Genomic DNA, 18,329 nt, shown 5'->3' with positions numbered 1-18,329 from the left:
GCTTCTCCCACACTCCATCTCAAACACTTCAACGAGCCGCAGCTTACAGCCAGCCGTCATCTGATGACAGCACACGTGCGAGCCAAAAAGCACTCACGATATCTTAATCTACAGCACCAAAATCGCTCTGCTCCTAATGCTCCCTCTTCCTACTACACCGCTCTTACCCCTCCTTCCATCCATTTCTCCTCTTACTGTATGGTCTCCTCATCACTCCACTCATATCATCCTCCTCTCTCTGTTCTCTGCTCCTCCCTCATCTTCTCTTTGAAATCAAATTGTATTAGTCACATGCGCCGAATACAACAGGTGTAGACCTTACAGTGAAATGCTTACTTACGAGCCCCTAACCAACAAGTTAAAAAAAAATACAGATAAGAATAAATAAAAGTAACAAGTAATTAAAGAGCAGCAGTAAAATAACAATAGCGAGACTGTACCAGTAACCCCCTGTATATAGAGTCAATGTGCGGGGGCACCGGTTAGTCGAGGTAATATGTACATGAAGGTAAGGTTATTAAAGTGACTATGCATAGATGACAACAACAGAGCGTACCAGCAGTGTAAAAGAGGGAGAGAAGCAATGCAAATAGTCTGGGTAGCCATTTGATTAGATGTTCAGGGGTCTTATGGCTTGGGGGTAGAATCTGTTTAGAAGCTTCTTGGACCTAGACTTGGTGCTCTGGTACTGCTTGCCGTGTGGTAGCAGAGAGAACAGTCTATGACTAGGGTGGCTGGAGTCTTTGACAATTTTAGGGCCTTCATCTGACACCACCTGGTATAGAGGTCCTGGATGGCAGGAAGCTTGGCCCCAGTGATGTACTGGGCCATACGCACTACCCTCTGTAGTGCCTTGCGTTTGGAGGCCGAGCAGTTGCCATACCAGGCAGGGATGCAACCAGTCAGGATGCTCTCGATGGTGCAGCTGTAGAACCTTTTGAGGATCTGAGGACCCATGCCAAATCTTGTCAGTCTCCTGAGGGGGAATAGGTTTTGTCGTGGTCCCGGATCCAGTTGCAGAGGGAAGTGTTTAGTCCCAGGGTCCTTGGCTTATTGATGAGCTTCGAGGGCACAATGGTGTTGAACGCTGAGCTGTAGTCAATGAATAGCATTCTCACGTAGGTGTTCCTTTTGTCCAGGTGGGAAAGGGCAGTGTGGAGTGCAATAGAGATAGCATCATCTGTGGATCTGTTGGAGCGGTATGCAAATTGGAGTGGATCTAGGGTTTCTGGGATAATGGTGCTGATGTGAGCCATGACCAGCCTTTCAAAGCACTTCATGGCTACAGACGTGAGTGCCATGGGTCGGTAGTCATTTAGGCAGGTTACCTTAGTGTTCTTGGCCACAGGTACTATGGTGGTATGCTTAAAACATGTTGGTATTCAGTGAAGACACTTACCAGTTGGTCAGCGCACGCTCGCAGTACACGTCCTGGTAATCTGMCCCTGCGACCTTGTGAATGTTGACCTGTTTAAAGTTATATAAACATCGGCTGCGGAAAGCATGATCACACAGTCTTCCGGAACAGCTGGTGCTCTKYTGCATGTTACAGTGTTATTTGCCTCGAAGTGAGCATAAAAGTAGTTTAGCTTGTCTGGTAGGCTCGTGTCATTGGGCAGCTCTCGGCTGTGCTTCCCTTTGTAGTCTATAATGGTTTGCAAGCCCTGCCATATCTGATGAGCGTCAGAGCTGGTGTAGTACGATTCGATGCTTTGCCTATTTGATGGTTCGTCGGAGGGCATAGCGGAATTTCTTATAAGCTTCCAGGTTTGAGTCCCGCTCCTTGAAAGCGGCAGGTCTAGCCTTTAGCTCAGTGTGGATGTTGCCTGTAATCCATGGCTTCTGATTGGAGTATGTACGTACGGTCACTGTGGGGACGATGTCGTCGATGCACTTATTGATAAAGCCAATGACTGATCTGGTGTACTCAACGCCATTGGAGGAATCCTGGAACATATTCCAGTCTGTGCTATAAAAACAGTCCTCTAGCTTAGCATCTGCTTCATCTGACCACTTTTTTATTGATCTAGTCACTGGTGCTTCCTGCTTTAATTTTAGCTTGTAAGCAGGAATCAGGAGGATAGAATTATGGTCAGATTTGCCAAATGGAGGGTGAGGGAGAGCTTTGTGTGCGTCTCTGTGTGTTGAGTAAAGGTGGTCCAGAGATTTTTTCCTCTGGTTTCACGTTTAACATGCTGATAGAAATTTGGTAAAAACGGATTTCAGTTTCCCTGCATTAAAGTCCCGGCTACTAGGAGCGCTGCCTCTGGGTGAGCGTTTTCTTGTTTGTTTATGGCAGAATACAGCTCATTCAATGCGGTCTTAGTGCCAGCTTCTGACTGTGGTGGTATGTAAACCGCTACGAAAAATACAGATGAAAAAACTCTAGGTAGATAGTGTGGTCTACAGCTTATCATGATATACTCTACCTCAGGCGAGCAATAGCTCGAGACTTACTTAGATATCGTGCACCAGCTGATATTTACAAAAATAAATAGTCTGCCGCCCCTTGTCTTACCAGACACCACTGTTCTATCCTGCCGGTGCAGCGTACAACCAGCCAGCTGTATGTTGAGTGTCGTTGTTCAGCCACGACTCCGTGTAGCATAAGATATTACAGTTTTGAATGTCCCGTTGTTAGTTTAATCTTCTGTGTAAGTCATCTATTTTATTGTCCAAAGATTGCACGTTTGCTAGCAGAATAGAAGGAAGTGGGGGTTTATTCGATCGCCAACGAATTCTCAGAAAGTAGCCCGCCCTCTGGCCCCTTTTTCTCTGCCTCCTCTTCCCGCAAATCACGGGGATCTGTGCCTGTTCCCAAGAAAGCAGTACATCGTTCACGTCGGGCTCGTCAGACTCATTAAAGGAAAAAAAGGATTCTGTCAGTCCGTGGTGAGTAATCACAGTCCTGATGTCCAGAATTTTTTTTAAATAAATGAACAAAAAACAATCGGTTGGGGGCACGTAAAACGTCTGCCTTCTTCTCCGCCGCCATTTTGTTGCTCCCTAAGCTCCACGACTCCTCCTCTCTTACCGTTTGGCCTCCTCCAGGTGACAGAGGTACTCGTAGGCAATGTTCTGTCGTCTCCTCTCATCCATCTCCTCCGCCGAGAGCCTCTCATCGTCCTGAATGGCTGCAGATGGAAACAAAAACACAGTTACAGCCTGATGCACAAACCCCAGTAATGAGAGGGTGGGAATCATCTGCTGTAATCATCTTGGACTGGATATAGTTCTCACTCTGTGTTCTTATGAATTAAGAGATTCATAAGAAAACAGAAAACCATTATCAACATGATAGGATCTTTTTGGCATACATTCTTAAAAATCACAACGAATCAGAAACCTGCCTAGTAGGATACTTGGGACATTATTACCTTACTTTAAAGAGAGCGTGGGGACATTGCTTACATTTGCTATGACAAGTTCATTGGGTTGGGTTGTGCCGTGGCGGAGATCTTTGTGGCTATACTCGGCCTTGTCTCAGGATGGTTGGTGGTTGGTGATATCCCTCWAGTGGTGCGAGGGCTGTGCTTTGGCAAAGTGGGTGGGGTTATATCCTTCCTGTTTGGCCCTGTCCGGGGGTATCATCGGATGGGGCCACAGTGTCTCCTGACCCCTCCTGTCTCAGCCTCCAGTATTTATGCTGCAGTAGTTTGTGTCGGGGGGCTAGGGTCAGTTTGTTATATCTGGAGTACTTCTCCTGTCTTATCCGGTGTCCTGTGTGAATTTAAGTATGCTCTCTCTAATTCTCTCTTCTTTCTCTCGGAAGACCTGAGCCCTAGGACCATGCCTCAGGACTACCTGGCATGATGACTCCTTGCTGTCCCAGTCCACCTGGCCGTGCTGCTGCTCCAGTTTCAACTGTTCTGCCTGCGGCTATGGAACCCTGACCTGTTCACCGGACGTGCTACCTGTCCCAGACCTGCTGTTTTCAACTCTCTAGTGACAAGCAAGAGAGTAGAGATACTTTTAATGATCGGCTATGAAAAGCCAACTGACATTTACTCCTGAGGTGCTGACTTGTTGCACCCTCGACAACTACTGTGATTATTATTATTTGACCATGCTGGTCATTTATGAACATTTGAACATCTTGGCCATGTTCTGTTATAATCTCCACCCGGCACAGCCAGAAGAGGACTGGCCACCCCTCATAGCCTGGTTCCTCTCTGGGTTTCTTCCTAGGTTTTGGCCTTTCTGGGGAGTTTTTCCTAGCCACCGTGCTTCTACACCTGCATTGCTTGCTGTTTGGGGTTTTAGGCTGGGTTTCTGTACAGCACTTTGAGATATCAGCTGATGTAAGAAGGGCTATATAAATACATTTGATTTGAATTTGATTTGATTGTCCACCCTCCCTTACAAAAGCCTGGAAGGAGTGAGAGAGCCAAGCTTTCTGGTAGGTGGCTTCAGACTAACATCACATCTCGCGCGCACGACTGACTAGATCAGTCAAACAATGTTTTTATTTGATACATTTTTCTCCATATTATGTCCATCTCCGATAAGCTACCCAGGGAAGGGCTAAGAATAGCTCATATTAATATTTGTAGCCTTAGCAAGTTATTGATTTCATGAACCATTTCTTACATCGGATAACATTCATATACTGGCCATCTCTGAAACTCACTTAGATAATTCCTTTGATGTCACAGCAGTAGCAATACAAGGATATAACATCTACAGAAAAGACAGGAATGCCCATGAGGGAGGTGTTGCTGTACAGTATATGTTCAGAGCCATATTCCTATAAAGCTTAAAGGATTATGTTGTTGTGTCAAATGTTGTTGAAGTGTTGTGTTTGCAAGTTCACCTGCCTCATCTAAAGTCACTAATTTTAGTGTGCTGCTATAGGCCACCAAGTGGTAACAGTCAGTATTTGGATAATGTCTGCAATGCTTAATAGTGTGTGTGATGTTAACAGAGATCTATTTTCTGGGTGACCTGGACTGGTTAGCAACTAGCTTTCCTCTCAAGAGGAATCTTCTTACTGTGACTAATGCCTGCAATATAACCCAGGTTATCACTCAACCAATTAGAGTGTATACCAATAGTGTTGGATCTGTGACATCCACTTGTATTGATGATATCTTATTTTCTCCAAAGTGATATCAGTTCCCATTGTAGTGACCATAACATTGTGGCAATAACAAGGAAAGCCAACGTGCCAAAAGGTTGTGTTATCTTTTGTTGAAGATGTAAAAAATGTATGTTGGTCTGATGTGTATGAGGAAGTGAATCCAGATGCAGCACTGGAAGTATTTGTAAAATTATTAATTTCATGCATTGACAAGCATGCACCTGTTAAGAAATTAACTGTGAGAACAGTTAGAGCCCCCTGGATTGATTATGAATTAAAACATTTTATGGTTCAAAGAAATTATGCAACAAAAAGAAAAAAGGCAAACAAGTCAGGCTGCTCAGCTGATTGGTTGACATATTGTAAATTGAGAAATTTTGTGACTAAACTTAACAAAAATAAGAAATTATATTACCAAACCAAGATAACTGATATAAAACACAATGGAACAAGACTTGAGTACTTTAAATGATATCATGGATAGAAAACTCATTCATCTCCATCGCTCATTGTAGTTGATAGGTCATTTATAACAAAACCTTTCAATAATGCCAATTATTTCAATTATTATTTCACTAGAAAAGTGGAAAAACTTAGAAGTTAAATTACATTATTGAACAGTGAATCATCATATTTTTGCATAAAATATCTAATAATGAAAAAGAAGGATTGTGGTTTGGAATTGTCAAGTTCGTGTGGGAGAATGTGAAAACACTATTGTTATCCAGCAATAATGATAAGCCACCCGATATAGACAACCTTGATGTGAAACCATTGAGAATGGTAGCAGACTGAATTGCCATCCCTATTTGCTAAAGCTTAAACCAAAGCCTAAAGGAGTGTGTCCACAGGCGTGGAAGGAAGCTAAAGTCATTCCACTGCCGAGAAATAGTACAGCACCCTTTACTGGCTCTAACAGCCGCCCAATCAGTTGGCTGCCTGGTCTTAGTAAACTGATGGAGAAAATTGTGTTTGACCAAATACAACGCTAATTTCCAGAAAACAAGTTAAGTACGAACTTGCATATAGATAAGGGCACTCAACTTGTACTGCACTGACTCAGATGCCTGATGATTGGTTAAAGGAAATGTAAAATAAGATGATAGTTGGAGCTGTATTGTTAGATTTCAGTGCAGCCTTTGATGTTATTAATTATAAATTGTTATTGAAAGAATCTCACTTGCTTTGGCATTACATCACCTACATCTCATGGTTGGAGGGTGACTTATCCAATAGAACCCAGAGAAAGTTCATCAATGGAAGCTTCTCTAACATCAGATATGTACAGTGCGGTGTCCCTTAGGGTAGTTGCCTTGGGCCATTAATCTTCTCTATTTTTACAAATGATTTGCCACTGGTCTTACACGGAGCTAGAATGACTATGTATGAGGATGATTCCACACACTACATGTCAGCAACATAAGAAGTTACAGTCAGCATCAGAATGGGTGATGAATAATAGACAGGTCTTAAATACACTAAAAGCATTGTATTTGGTTCAAAACATTCTAAGACCGAAATCTCAACTGGAGTTGTGTATAAAGGGTGTGACCATTGAGCAAGTTGAGGAAGCTAAACTCCTAGGTCAATTATCATGATCAAGTCATATTGACAAAGTTGTTGTGAAGATGAGGAGTATGATGTTCGGTATAAATTATATTATGCTTTTGACACAAAAATAAAGTGTACTAGTTGTTCAGGCTCTGGTCTTGTCCTATCTTGATTACTGTCTGGTAATATGGTCAAGTGCAGCAAAGATAACCTAGCAAAGCTGCAGCTGGCTCAAAACAGAGCAGTACACCTTGCCCTTTACTCCACATACAGAACTAACATTAACATGCACGCCAGTTCTTCTCTTGTAGTTTTTATGAGAAATATTGCTGTAATGAAAATTCCAGATTGTCTACATAATCAAATAACATACAGCTCAGACACCCATACTGTACATACTAGAGGTCGACCGATTAATCGGAATGGCCGATTCATCGGGGCCGATTTCAAGTTTTCATAACAATCGGGAATCGGTATTTTTGGGCGCCGATTTGCCGATTATTATTATTTAATTTGTACATTTTTTTACACCTTTATTTAATTTTTATTTAACTAGGCAAGTCAGTTAAGAACACATTCTTATTTTCAATGACGGCCTAGGAACGGGGCAGAACGACAGATTTTTAACCTTGTCAGCTCGGGGGATCCAATCTTGCAACTTTACAGTTAACTAGTCCAATGCTCTAACACCTGATTACATTGCACTCCACGAGGAGCCTACCTGTTAGCGAATGCAGTAAGCTAAGGTAAGTTGCTAGCTAGCATTAAACTTATCTTATAAAAAACAATCAATGACTGTCATTGCTCCAATGTATACCTAACCATAAACATCAATGCATTTCTTAAAATCAATACACAAGTATATATTTTTAAACCTGCATATTTAGCTAAAAGAAATCCAGGTTAGCAGGCAATATTAACCAGGTGAAATTGTGTCATTTCTCTTGCGTTCATTGCACGCAGAGTCAGGGTATATGCAACAGTTTGGGCCGCCTGGCTCTTTGCGAACTAATTTGCCAGATTTCTACGTAATTATGACAACATTGAAGGTTGTGCAATGTAACAGGAATATTTAGACTCATGGATGCCACCCATTAGATAAAATACGGAACGGAATAAACGTTTTGTTTTCGAGGTGATAGTTTCTGGATTAGTCAAAGGTAAATGGTTTAGAGAGAAATAGTCGACGAGTTATAATTCCTGTAATAACTTGCAGCTGAATTTGAAAGGGGTTCCTTTGTTATTTTACCGTTCATGTCTTCCATAGAGAATGTCTTGATCTACTTCAAATAAGGTCTGTGTTTCGTGGAGGCTTAAAACTTTTTAAGGCTAGGGGGCGATATTTTCGCTTTTGGCTAAAAAGGCATACCCCTTTGAAACTGCCTATTTCTCAGCCCCCGAAACTAGAATATGCATATAATAGTCAGATTAGGATAGAAAACACTCTGAAGTTTCCAAAACTGTAAATTTTTTGTCTGTGAGTTAAACAGAACTGATATTGCAGGCTAAAACCTGAGGAAAATTGATTATAAAAAAACGTTTGACATGTTTCTGTGGACATTATGGATATAATTTGGAATTTTTGTCGGCGTTGTCGCAACCGCTCTTTCCAGTGGATTCCTGGGCATAACGCATCAAACTAATGAAGGTTTTTGGATATAAAAAATATCTTTATGGAACAAAAGGAACATTTGCTGTCTAACTGGGAGTCTCGTAAGTGAAAACATCCGAAGATCATCAAAGGTAAACGATTAATTTGATTGCTTTTCTGATTTCCGTGACCAAGTTACCTGATGCTAGGTGTACTTATTGTTTTGTCGAGCGATCGATAAACTTACACAAACGCTTGTATTGCTTTCGCTGTAAAGCATAATTTCAAAATCTGAGACGACAGATGGAGTAACAAAAGGCTAAGCTGTGTTTTGCAATATTGCACTTGTGATTTCATGAAATTATATTTTATTATATACCTGTGGCGCTAGGCTATGCTAGTCAGCGTTTCTGATGACAATTATCCCGGATCCGGGATGGGTGGTTCAGAAAGGTTAAACCGCCTCGACGTTTTGATACCCGTGTAAATCTCACTAGGATAAGGTAACGTTTGTCAACATATTTTCATAAATCCACTCTACAATTTTTTTTATCGTCAGCCAATATTGATCAGAGTTACCTTGTCCTATGGATATCTACACAGTTATAAAATTGGCAGGGTGATGTAAGCCTACACGAAACACAGACCTTATTTTAAGTGAATCTAAAAATATCCTATGGAATAAATGAAGGAACCGCTTTTCAGATTTTGCTTGAAGGTGTCATGGGAGTTATGACTGCACTTTGGTTGTCAATTCTTACCATGCCCATTATTAAAATAGAATTTCCTGCATATAGAAATTAAAGTTGTTTTTTTTACATTCATCACAGGTAACTTAAACTCTATTTTTATTCAAACAGTTGAGAGTATTTGTCTCCTAAGCAGACTCTTCAGTATCATTGTCACTTCAGAGCGGTGTGCGTGTGTGTGTATTTATGTATTATATTAAGTTAAATAAAAGTGTTCATTGTTCATTCAGTATTGTTGCAATTGTCATTATTACAAAAATGTGTGTGTGTGTATGATATATATACACTGCTCAAAAAAAATAAAGGGAACACTAAAATAACACATCCTAAATCTGAATGAATGAAATATTCTTATTAAATACATTTTTCTTTACATTTACATTTAAGTCATTTAGCAGACGCTCTTATAGTTGAATGTGCTGACAACAAAATCACACAAAAATTATCAATGGAAATCAAATTTATCAACCCATGGAGGTCTGGATTTGGAGTCACACTCAAAATTAAAGTGAGACTGCACTACCTGAGCCACTTGTGTGGGTGTAGACTCCGTCTCATGCTACACTAGAGTGAAAGCACCGCCAGCATTCAAAAGTGACCAAAACATCAGCCAGGAAGCATAGGAACTGAGAAGTGGTCTGTGGTCACCACCTGCAGAACCACTCCTTATTGGGGGTCTTGCTAATTGCCTATAATTTCCACCTGTTTGTCTATTCCATTTGCACAACAGCATGTGAAATTTATTGTCAATCAGTGTTGCTTCCTAAGTGGACAGTTTGATTTCACAGAAGTGTGATTGACTTGGAGTTACATTGTGTTGTTTAAGTGTTCCCTTTATTTTTTTGAGCAGTGTATATTTAAAAAATAATAATAATAAATTAAAATAAATCGGCCGATTAATCGGTATCGGCTTTTTTTGTCCTCCAATAATCGGTATCGGCATTGAAAAATCATAATCGGTCGACCTCTAGTACATACCCCACAAGACATACCACCAGGGGTCTCTTCAGACCCCCATACTGTACATACCCCACAAGACATACCACCAGGGGTCTCTTCAGACACCCATACTGTACATACCCCACAAGTCATGCCACCAAAACGAATTCACGCCAGCGGACAGTATTATACAGAACCATGATCGCATGGAACTCCCTTCCATATCCAATTACTCAAGCAACCAGCAAAATTACCTTACATTTTCAAAAACAACATCTCATGGCACAATAGGGACTGTGAAATGACACAAAACACACACACACTAATCACACACATTTTTGTTGTTGTATTGTTTGTATATTGTTGTATTTTAAATTTGTGTATCTGTTCTTGTCTATGAGTGGTTTGTTACTTGTTGTGTTTTATGTTTTTGTGTGGACCCCAGGAAGAATAACTGCTGCTTCAGCAAAAGCGGATCCGAAAAAACCAAAATACACAGATATTCCAAAGAGAGGTCTGCACTATGCAGCACTTGACTCTCTCCTCCTACTACCTCAGTATTCAGACAGCGGTTACAGTAAATCACATGGTCGAATCTCTCAGAGGCTGCGTTTAGAAAAATAGCCCAATTCTGATTTTTTATCCCCCACTAATTGGTCTTTTGACCAATCATGTCAGATCTTTTCACATCAGATATTTTTCAGAGCTGATCTGATTGGTCAATAGACCAATTAGTGAAAAAAACATCAGAATTTTGGGCTGTCTAAACGCAGCCTCAGAACTGCATGTGAACAGATGACTTAGCAGGCAGCCTATGGCAATTATTTTATATCAACTTTCTTTCATTGTCCAGTAGCCAAAGGCACAATCCTAGTCATAATATATTATTAGTAACCCATGCTAGTTGTTGCATATTAGATCTCCCCTCTTTCTAAATTTCTAACAGATATCGTCATCTCTCACATGAAACCGTTCGCATGTGTGGTGCCCTTTTGACAACAGTGTTTTTCTGATATAAATTGCATTATTTAACGAACATTTACGTGTAGCCTACTGCGTTGTGTGCATTGCTGCGCTTATAAATGTGAAGAAATAATAGTTTAGCTAAATTTTAGGCTAAACGTTCTGATCTGTTGCATCAGACTCATTGCTTTTTAAAGTTTTTTATGTAGCCTAGGCCTACTGGTTGTATGAATTTGGGATCTTTCGTCCCACAACTGTCCCAGAGTCTGTTTGGGCTATTTCTTTCTCGACAAGCTGACCAATAGAATAGGTAAACGTTTGTACTATGGGGTATAGTAGATTGACATAGGCTAGTGATTTTTCTGTTTGTTACTCGTCTTGTTGGTTAGTAAATGTGGACAGTTATTCTAACATCTTCAAAGTGTACTCAGAATTCATTAAGAAGAACCGCACATCGTTGCATCCTGGACTTGCATGTTCTATTAATATGAATTACCATAATGTAAATGTGATTTCTGTCATTCTGAGCACTGTGAGTGGACACCCTAATCAGGTTACGTACCCAATACAGATGGGTCCGGTAAATGTATCAAATGTCTGGTAAATAAAAATGCTGCCAGTCAAATGTCCGGCYCCACATTTCCAGAAACCCTGCTACAGTATGCATGTAGTGGGCGAGTATGTAATTGATGGACCATTATTACTGGGAAGGGCTGAACTAGTTAAGTCTGCAGACTGATTAGACGCCTATGTTACTGGCATGACTTACCAAAAATACCTTTGTTGCCCTCAAGACCCAGAGTGGAGAAGTCTAGCAGGCACATGCAGGCTTGGAGGCAAGCCTAATCTGACTGATAGGCTGCATCTCTCCAAACACCATTTATTCAGAATAACTGAGTATGCTGCTGACACACTGTCATACCTGCCCCTGTGCTCTTGAAATTGCAGCACAATCCAACCCACTATGCAGTATTTACACCCTGATGAACAAGTTAGTTAGGCCTAGAAATCTCACTAACGAATCCCAGCAGATAATTCCTGCACCATTGTTGGGCCTTATCAGCCCGCTACTGTAGAACTAATCTGACATCTATCCCTGTAGCTCCTGTGACCCACTCTCACTGACATCTATCCCTGAAGCTCCTGTGACCCACTCTCACTGACATCTATCCCTGAAGCTCCTGTGACCCACTCTCACTGACATCTATCCCTGAAGCTCCTGTGACCNTCACTGACATCTATCCCTGAAGCTCCTGTGACCTACTCTCACTGACATCTATCCCTGTAGCTCCTGTGACCCACTCTCACTGACATCTATCCCTGTAGCTCCTGTGCCCCACTCTCACTGACATCTATCCCTGTAGCTCCTGTGACCCACTCTCACTGAGGCAGCAGACAAAGCCAGCTTACCCGACCAACAAGACTCGCCTCACCAGTCTTAATTTAGCCTTTAATTAACCAGGTGAACATTCTCTTTTACAATAACGATTAATGACCTTAAGTCTCACTGAGGGGCAGATTGTGATGCAAGGGTCTGCTAAAAACAAAAGTTAATTGGAGCCATGGAACTTCAACTTCTAGTTGAAGGGTCAATTTATAAGGGTCTGTTGGCCCTGYAATGAAAATATGAGAGGGGGAAGGGGGCACAGGAGAGGGTTTAGGCACAGGAAAGCACACACACACACACAGCAGGGGTCCATCTCTGAGCTGTGTGGGCCCAGGGGGAGATCTATGGTCAGAGCATCCGTCAGCCTGAATCCGCTGAGCCAGCTGTGTTATTGGAGAGGACCAGAGTGTGAGTAAACACTCACCCCAGAGGCGTGGGATCCCCAGCACAGCCATTACACACGCCACACTCAAACTTCCTGGAAGACCTGCCTGCACTCAGTATGCTGGGCTATATTTAATCTGTCACTGCCTTCATCTGTCAGAACATCACTGGACATGATTTACAGACTTGATGACTCATTCCTTTTTTCAGGTAATGTTTTTCTATCCTGTTGGAGCAACAAGTTACACAAGGGGCTCTTAAATGCATGTGGCTATCAAATCCTTGAGTTGGGGGAAAGGGATATGGCCTTAGTCCCCCCATACTATGCTGAGGGCCCATGTGCATAGTAGTACAAATATGTCAGAAGGGGTTCCAGATGTAGCATAGATATACACCACAGAGCAAAGTGGTACTGTTTAAGTCCAGTCAGAGGGCCACAGCCCTGCGATGAATCCCAATCCAGACCCTCGCCCCTACCAACTCGTGCCGAGGGCCCTCCACTGTCACGTGTTGCTGATGAAACTCAGACTTTGAGGGGAATAACGAGAGAATCAATAAACCCATCAACTTCGGGCTTGAATGATGCAATTCATGTTCCACATATAAATAAAATGAGAAATTAAATTGAACAAATTCCCCATGTCATTTTACAAGACATAAACCTTGGTAACAGTTAAACATTTAATTTGGGAGGTATTTCGTTTGTTTTATGTGTCAAGCCTCAAAATCAGACAAACAAACACACGTGTCTCATTCTTTTGTATGAAATTGAACAAACTCGAAACATATCGCAGTGCGTTGTCGGGAGGAGCTATCGGAGGTTATTAGCCACTACATCTTCAATCATTTTCTCTCCCTTAGCTTTGGAACACTCGTTCATATGGCAGAGGCACGCGTGAACAAAGGACCAAGGGGAAGGGACCGGTTTGGGATTCCGCACTGCTAGTGTTAGTTACTCTCTGCKCCTTAATTGATCAATTACAGTTATTGATTGGCTAAAGAGTCCATACACCTGCTTACCAAGGTCTTAAATCAGTCTCTGATTAAAAGACCACAACTTAAACCAGCTTACAGCGTGACCTTCCAAGCCCAGAGTTGTGCATCACTAATCAGATTGGTTTAGGCTAGTCTACATAATCAATACATTGACTCTTATGTAGGTTAGCCTAAGCCAATACATTGTATAAGTAACCTACATAAGAGTCAATGAAAATTGGTCAAACGTGTGAACTGATCAATTTAACATTATAATATAATATATATAATCATATAAAATCCCCATATAATCTCATATATATATTTAAATGAGAGTCGATATATAAAAACATGTCAAACTTCTAGGTAGGGGGAAGCCTTGAGGCAAATCGACTAAACAGAAATGCAGAGACAGTGCTTTTTATAGATGGGTTAGCTGACAACGTCATGAAAACGATGCGCACGCTTCAATGGGGCAAAAGTTCTGGTGTTGTTGTGATTGGGGTTGCAAGTAGCCTAGTGGTTAGAGTGTTGGGCCAGTAACTGAAAGGTTGCTGGATCGAATCCCTGAACTGACAAGGTAAAAAATCTGTCATTCTGCCCCTGAAAAAGGCAGCTGGTGTAAGTTGTGATCCCCGGTAGGCCGTCATTATAAATAAGAATTTGTTCTTAAGTTCTTAACTGACTTGCCTCGTTAAATAAAGGTTCAGTAAAAAAAATGAGGAAAAAAAGAGATAGATAGCAACAAACTGCCTCGTTTCATCTAGGTCTTTATACCATGTCTTGTTTTGACTGATGTCCTGTCAATGCTAATATGACAAAAATTCACTAGGTAGCTAACCAACAACTGTAACGACGTATTTGCGACAACAAGTGCTAATTGGGCAAATGTATTTCATGTTTTCAATAAACATTGTAAACTAAATATAGTTTACATGTTGTCAACAATCTAAGCCAACCCAGTCTGTTTTTCCCCATTGTTGCCCACGCATCGGTTTTGTTGCTAAACAACCAACCCATCTACTGGGCTCAAAACCCCAATTGTGTCTGATTAAACTCAGCAAAACCTGTTTTTGTGGACGGTTTCCCCCAAGAGCTCACTTGGGTGCTGAATCCAAAATAAGACTCCTAGATAAAGATCACTCCTACAGATAATTAGTGCCGGAATTATGGTAATGCATTAGTCAGCTTCGACGGACCACCTCTGCCCTTACAATACTAAACTCCTCATTTTGTGTTAATGGATGAGACAGACAGACAGACAGACAGACAAACAAACAGGGCAAACAATACCTTCAACCTTTTCTGTTTGGACCTATGCAGTTAGTCAGTTAATTTTAAACCGGTAAACAACAATGTCAGGCCAACAAACCGGTTGAGACATTTCCACTATGGTTGATAATGCAGCTAGGCTATCATTTTACTGGTTGAAATTGCAGAAGAAAAAAAAAGACTATTGACCTGATTACCTAATTGAATATCTCTCACCATTGCACTTTGCCATTTGTTCTCAGGTCTGACTAAGCATAGGCTAAATCCTGTCAACAACACACAGGCCTAAAGTGATACAGGTAAGCATGTTATTGGCGTTTCAAACCTTTTTTCCAAGATATTTATTGACTTTGTTAAATTCCTGGAATACCCATACAGAAGTCATGCGTGGATTTCTTAACAGTAACAGCAAAAAGTTAATATTCAACCACTGGGAAAATGCCTTCTGTCTGTAGAGACCCTTAACTGTTGACTCTTTTGTGCACTAGGATGAGTCTTTTTACTGTAAAGATATCTACAGTACCAGTCAAAAGTTTGGACAATTACTCATTCAAGGGTTTTTCTTTATTTTTACTATTTTCTACATTGTAGAAAATAGTGAAGACATCAACACCATGAAATGACACATATGGAATCATGTATTAACCAAAAAAGTGTTAAACAAATTTTAGATTCTTCAATGTAGCCACCCGTTGCCTTGATGACAGCTTTGCACACTCTTGGCATTCTCTCAACCAGCTTCACCTGGAATGCTTTTCCAACAGTCTTGAAGGAGTTCCCACATATGCTGAGCACTTGTTGACAAATTTTCCTTCACTCTACAATCCAACTCAGTGGGAACCACACATCCGTTCACCTACTCTGCGTCTCACAAAAACACGGAAGTTAGAAACAAAAATCTCAAATTTGGACTAATTTCCACCGTTCTAATGTCCATTGTTCGTGTTTCTTGGCCCAAGCAAATCTCTTCGTGTCCTTTAGCAGGGATTTCTTTGCAGCAATCTGACCATGAAGGCCTGATTCAGGCAGTCTCCTCTGAACAGCTGATGTTGAGATTTGTCTGTTACTTTAACTCTGTGAAGCATTTATTTGGGCTGTAATTTCTGAGGCTGGTAACGCTAATGAACGTATCCTCTGCAGCAGAGGTAACTCTGGGTCTTCCTTTCCTGTGGCGGTCCTCATGAGAGCCAGTTTCATCATAGCGCTTGATGTTTTTTGTGAGTGCACCTGAAGAAACTTTCAAAGTTCTTGAAATTTTCCAGATTGACTGACCTTCATGACTTAAAGTAATGATGGACTGTTGCTTCTCTTTCCCTATTTGAGCTATTCTTGCCATAATATGGACTTGGTCTTTTACCAAATAGGGCTACCTTCTGGATTGAGAAAACAGAGTTGTTGAAGATGGACTATGTCTGTCTGAGGTGATGTGGGGCACACACAGGCCACTTCAAATTGGTGTCATTTATTCCCTCGCTTTATGGGTGCAAATGGTTAGTAGAACTTTATCTGATGAAGGGTCAGGGTCACTGACAATAGCCTGAGTGAGTACAGACTAGTCAGGGATGGGCAACTCCAGTCCTCTGGGGCCAGAGTGGTGTCATACTTTTCCCCATCCCTAGCAAACAATGTGCCTACAATTTCATGTTTGACAACATTACATCAGAGTTTGATAGCTTTTTCAAAGTTTACACTTGTTTATGCAGAATATAATTCAAGGTGAAAATCTAACTGTTCTGCGGTGCACATGTACAGTAGTCCTATGGTGTGTCTTGCCTAGTTAAATAAAGGTTAAATAGATAAAATGGTAGCTCCAATAAACACCTGTGGCTCATCATCGAACATTCCGCTAAGGCCACATACGCGCGAGATGCGTCCTGCCAAAACAGCGCTTACAAAACCACTTGAAACATGAAAGTTACAATAAAAACGATGTCGATTGAATTTATTTACAAATGGTGGGTTAGGTCACTTTTACTTACTTCCATAACGTGGCCTGTGTGAATGAGCTTTTTCTTCATCGTACATCCTGCCTCTGTTCCCCCGGTTATGAACTTGATGAATGCTGCCCAACCAATGCTAGCTATCAGCAAACCATAAGCCGCGCTTTTGGTTTTAAGATGAGTCAAAAAAATATTCTTAGTTGTGACACTATCGAGATAAGATTAACTTCTAGTTTTCTAAACTTCCTTTTCGTCGAAATGCCTCCTGTCACTTTCTCAGCAGAACTCCAATCGCGTTGTTCACCTTTGCTGGGTCATGTCAGAAAGTGCTTGAGGTTTCCTCTGTCTCAGTGCAAGTGTTCAGTCAGTGCGCTCTGAACTGGGGTAAATTCTTTACTCGGATTCCGTTGCAAAACGTTTGGTCGGTTGCGCAACGTTTTACAACGGCAACCGTTTACCCCAAACGGAAAACGTTTCCCAAAGAAAACGCGTTTATATTGGACAAATGATGGTAGCTCCCTTTTCTTTCGTCCCGTTTGCTTCCATATGGTTCCTAGAGTAAACGGTTTCCGTTGCAAAACATTGTGCAACCGACCAAACATTAAAGTATTGATGGACTGTTGTTTCTCTTTGAGCTATTCTTGCCATAGCTCATAGCTTCAACAGACCAAACGTTGTGCAACATAATCCGACTAATGAATACACCCCTGGGGTGTACTCATTAGCCAAACAGTTGCAAAAGGGAACGTTTTGCAACTAAAACGAGAGTTACAATTGGACAAATTCAGGAAAATCCCTCCCGAATTTTGTTCCGTTTGCTTCTGTTTAAGAAACGTTTTGCAACAGAATAGGCGTAATGAATACGCCCCTGATCTGACGCTCTAATTATCTAGCTGTCCCAAGCACCACCTGGCGACCAATTTATCATGACAGCTGTCCATCTCTTGCTGTCAGAATGAGGGTAACAATATACCCCCAAGACAGCAAATGAAATGGGTGTCAGTGGAATCATTACAATAAAAGGGTATAAAAAGTGTATCTGATTGGTTTATGGAAAAATGCATTGTGAAGATAGTTAGGCTTGTAGACATCAGAAGGTTTCACTTCACACATCAAGGTTGGGTTCAGCCGAAAGCCGGATTACCGGATTACCGAACAGGCACGCTTGGCACGTTTGGGGTTTGCAGCTCCCTGGAGGTCGGAGGCCCTCAGACACCATATTATGATAGCAACATTTTTAGKATTGCAGGAAATTAGCTTTAAAAATGCAAAATGTTCTCTCAGCCTCAGGGCAAAATGTGTAAAATAGCAGGAAATTCGCTTAAAACTGCAACATTTTATCTCAGCCTCATCGCAAAATCAAAATAAAAGCATGAGAGGAGCTATGAAACAGCAACAAAAAAAATGACCTGCCCCATGGCAAAAAGTGTAGAATTGCAGGAAATTAGCTTTAAAACATTTTCTCTTTATGTCATGACGAAATGTGTAGAATTCCATT

General features: G+C 41.3%; 1 protein-coding gene across 2 annotated transcripts in view; it reads right to left on the bottom strand.

The window, feature by feature from the left end:
• The window catches only part of LOC111957857 (ras GTPase-activating-like protein IQGAP2), a 90,277-nt gene extending 72,896 nt beyond the window's left edge, over positions 1–17,381 (bottom strand). For both annotated transcript variants that reach the window (XM_023978900.2, XM_023978901.2), the window contains exons 1-2: positions 16,871–17,381; positions 3,035–3,134 (exon numbers count right to left, since the gene is read on the bottom strand). In XM_023978900.2, coding sequence (XP_023834668.1) covers positions 3,035–3,134; positions 16,871–16,916 — 146 coding nt within the window. In that variant the 5' untranslated portion in view covers positions 16,917–17,381. The remainder of the gene's footprint in view (positions 1–3,034; positions 3,135–16,870) is intronic.
• Between the last annotated feature and the right edge of the window lie 948 nt (positions 17,382–18,329).

The sequence above is a fragment of the Salvelinus sp. IW2-2015 genome, linkage group LG33 (assembly GCF_002910315.2).
Source record: "Salvelinus sp. IW2-2015 linkage group LG33, ASM291031v2, whole genome shotgun sequence".
NCBI classification, from domain to species: domain Eukaryota; kingdom Metazoa; phylum Chordata; class Actinopteri; order Salmoniformes; family Salmonidae; genus Salvelinus; species Salvelinus sp. IW2-2015.
This window is presented reverse-complemented; position numbering and strand designations above follow the sequence as displayed.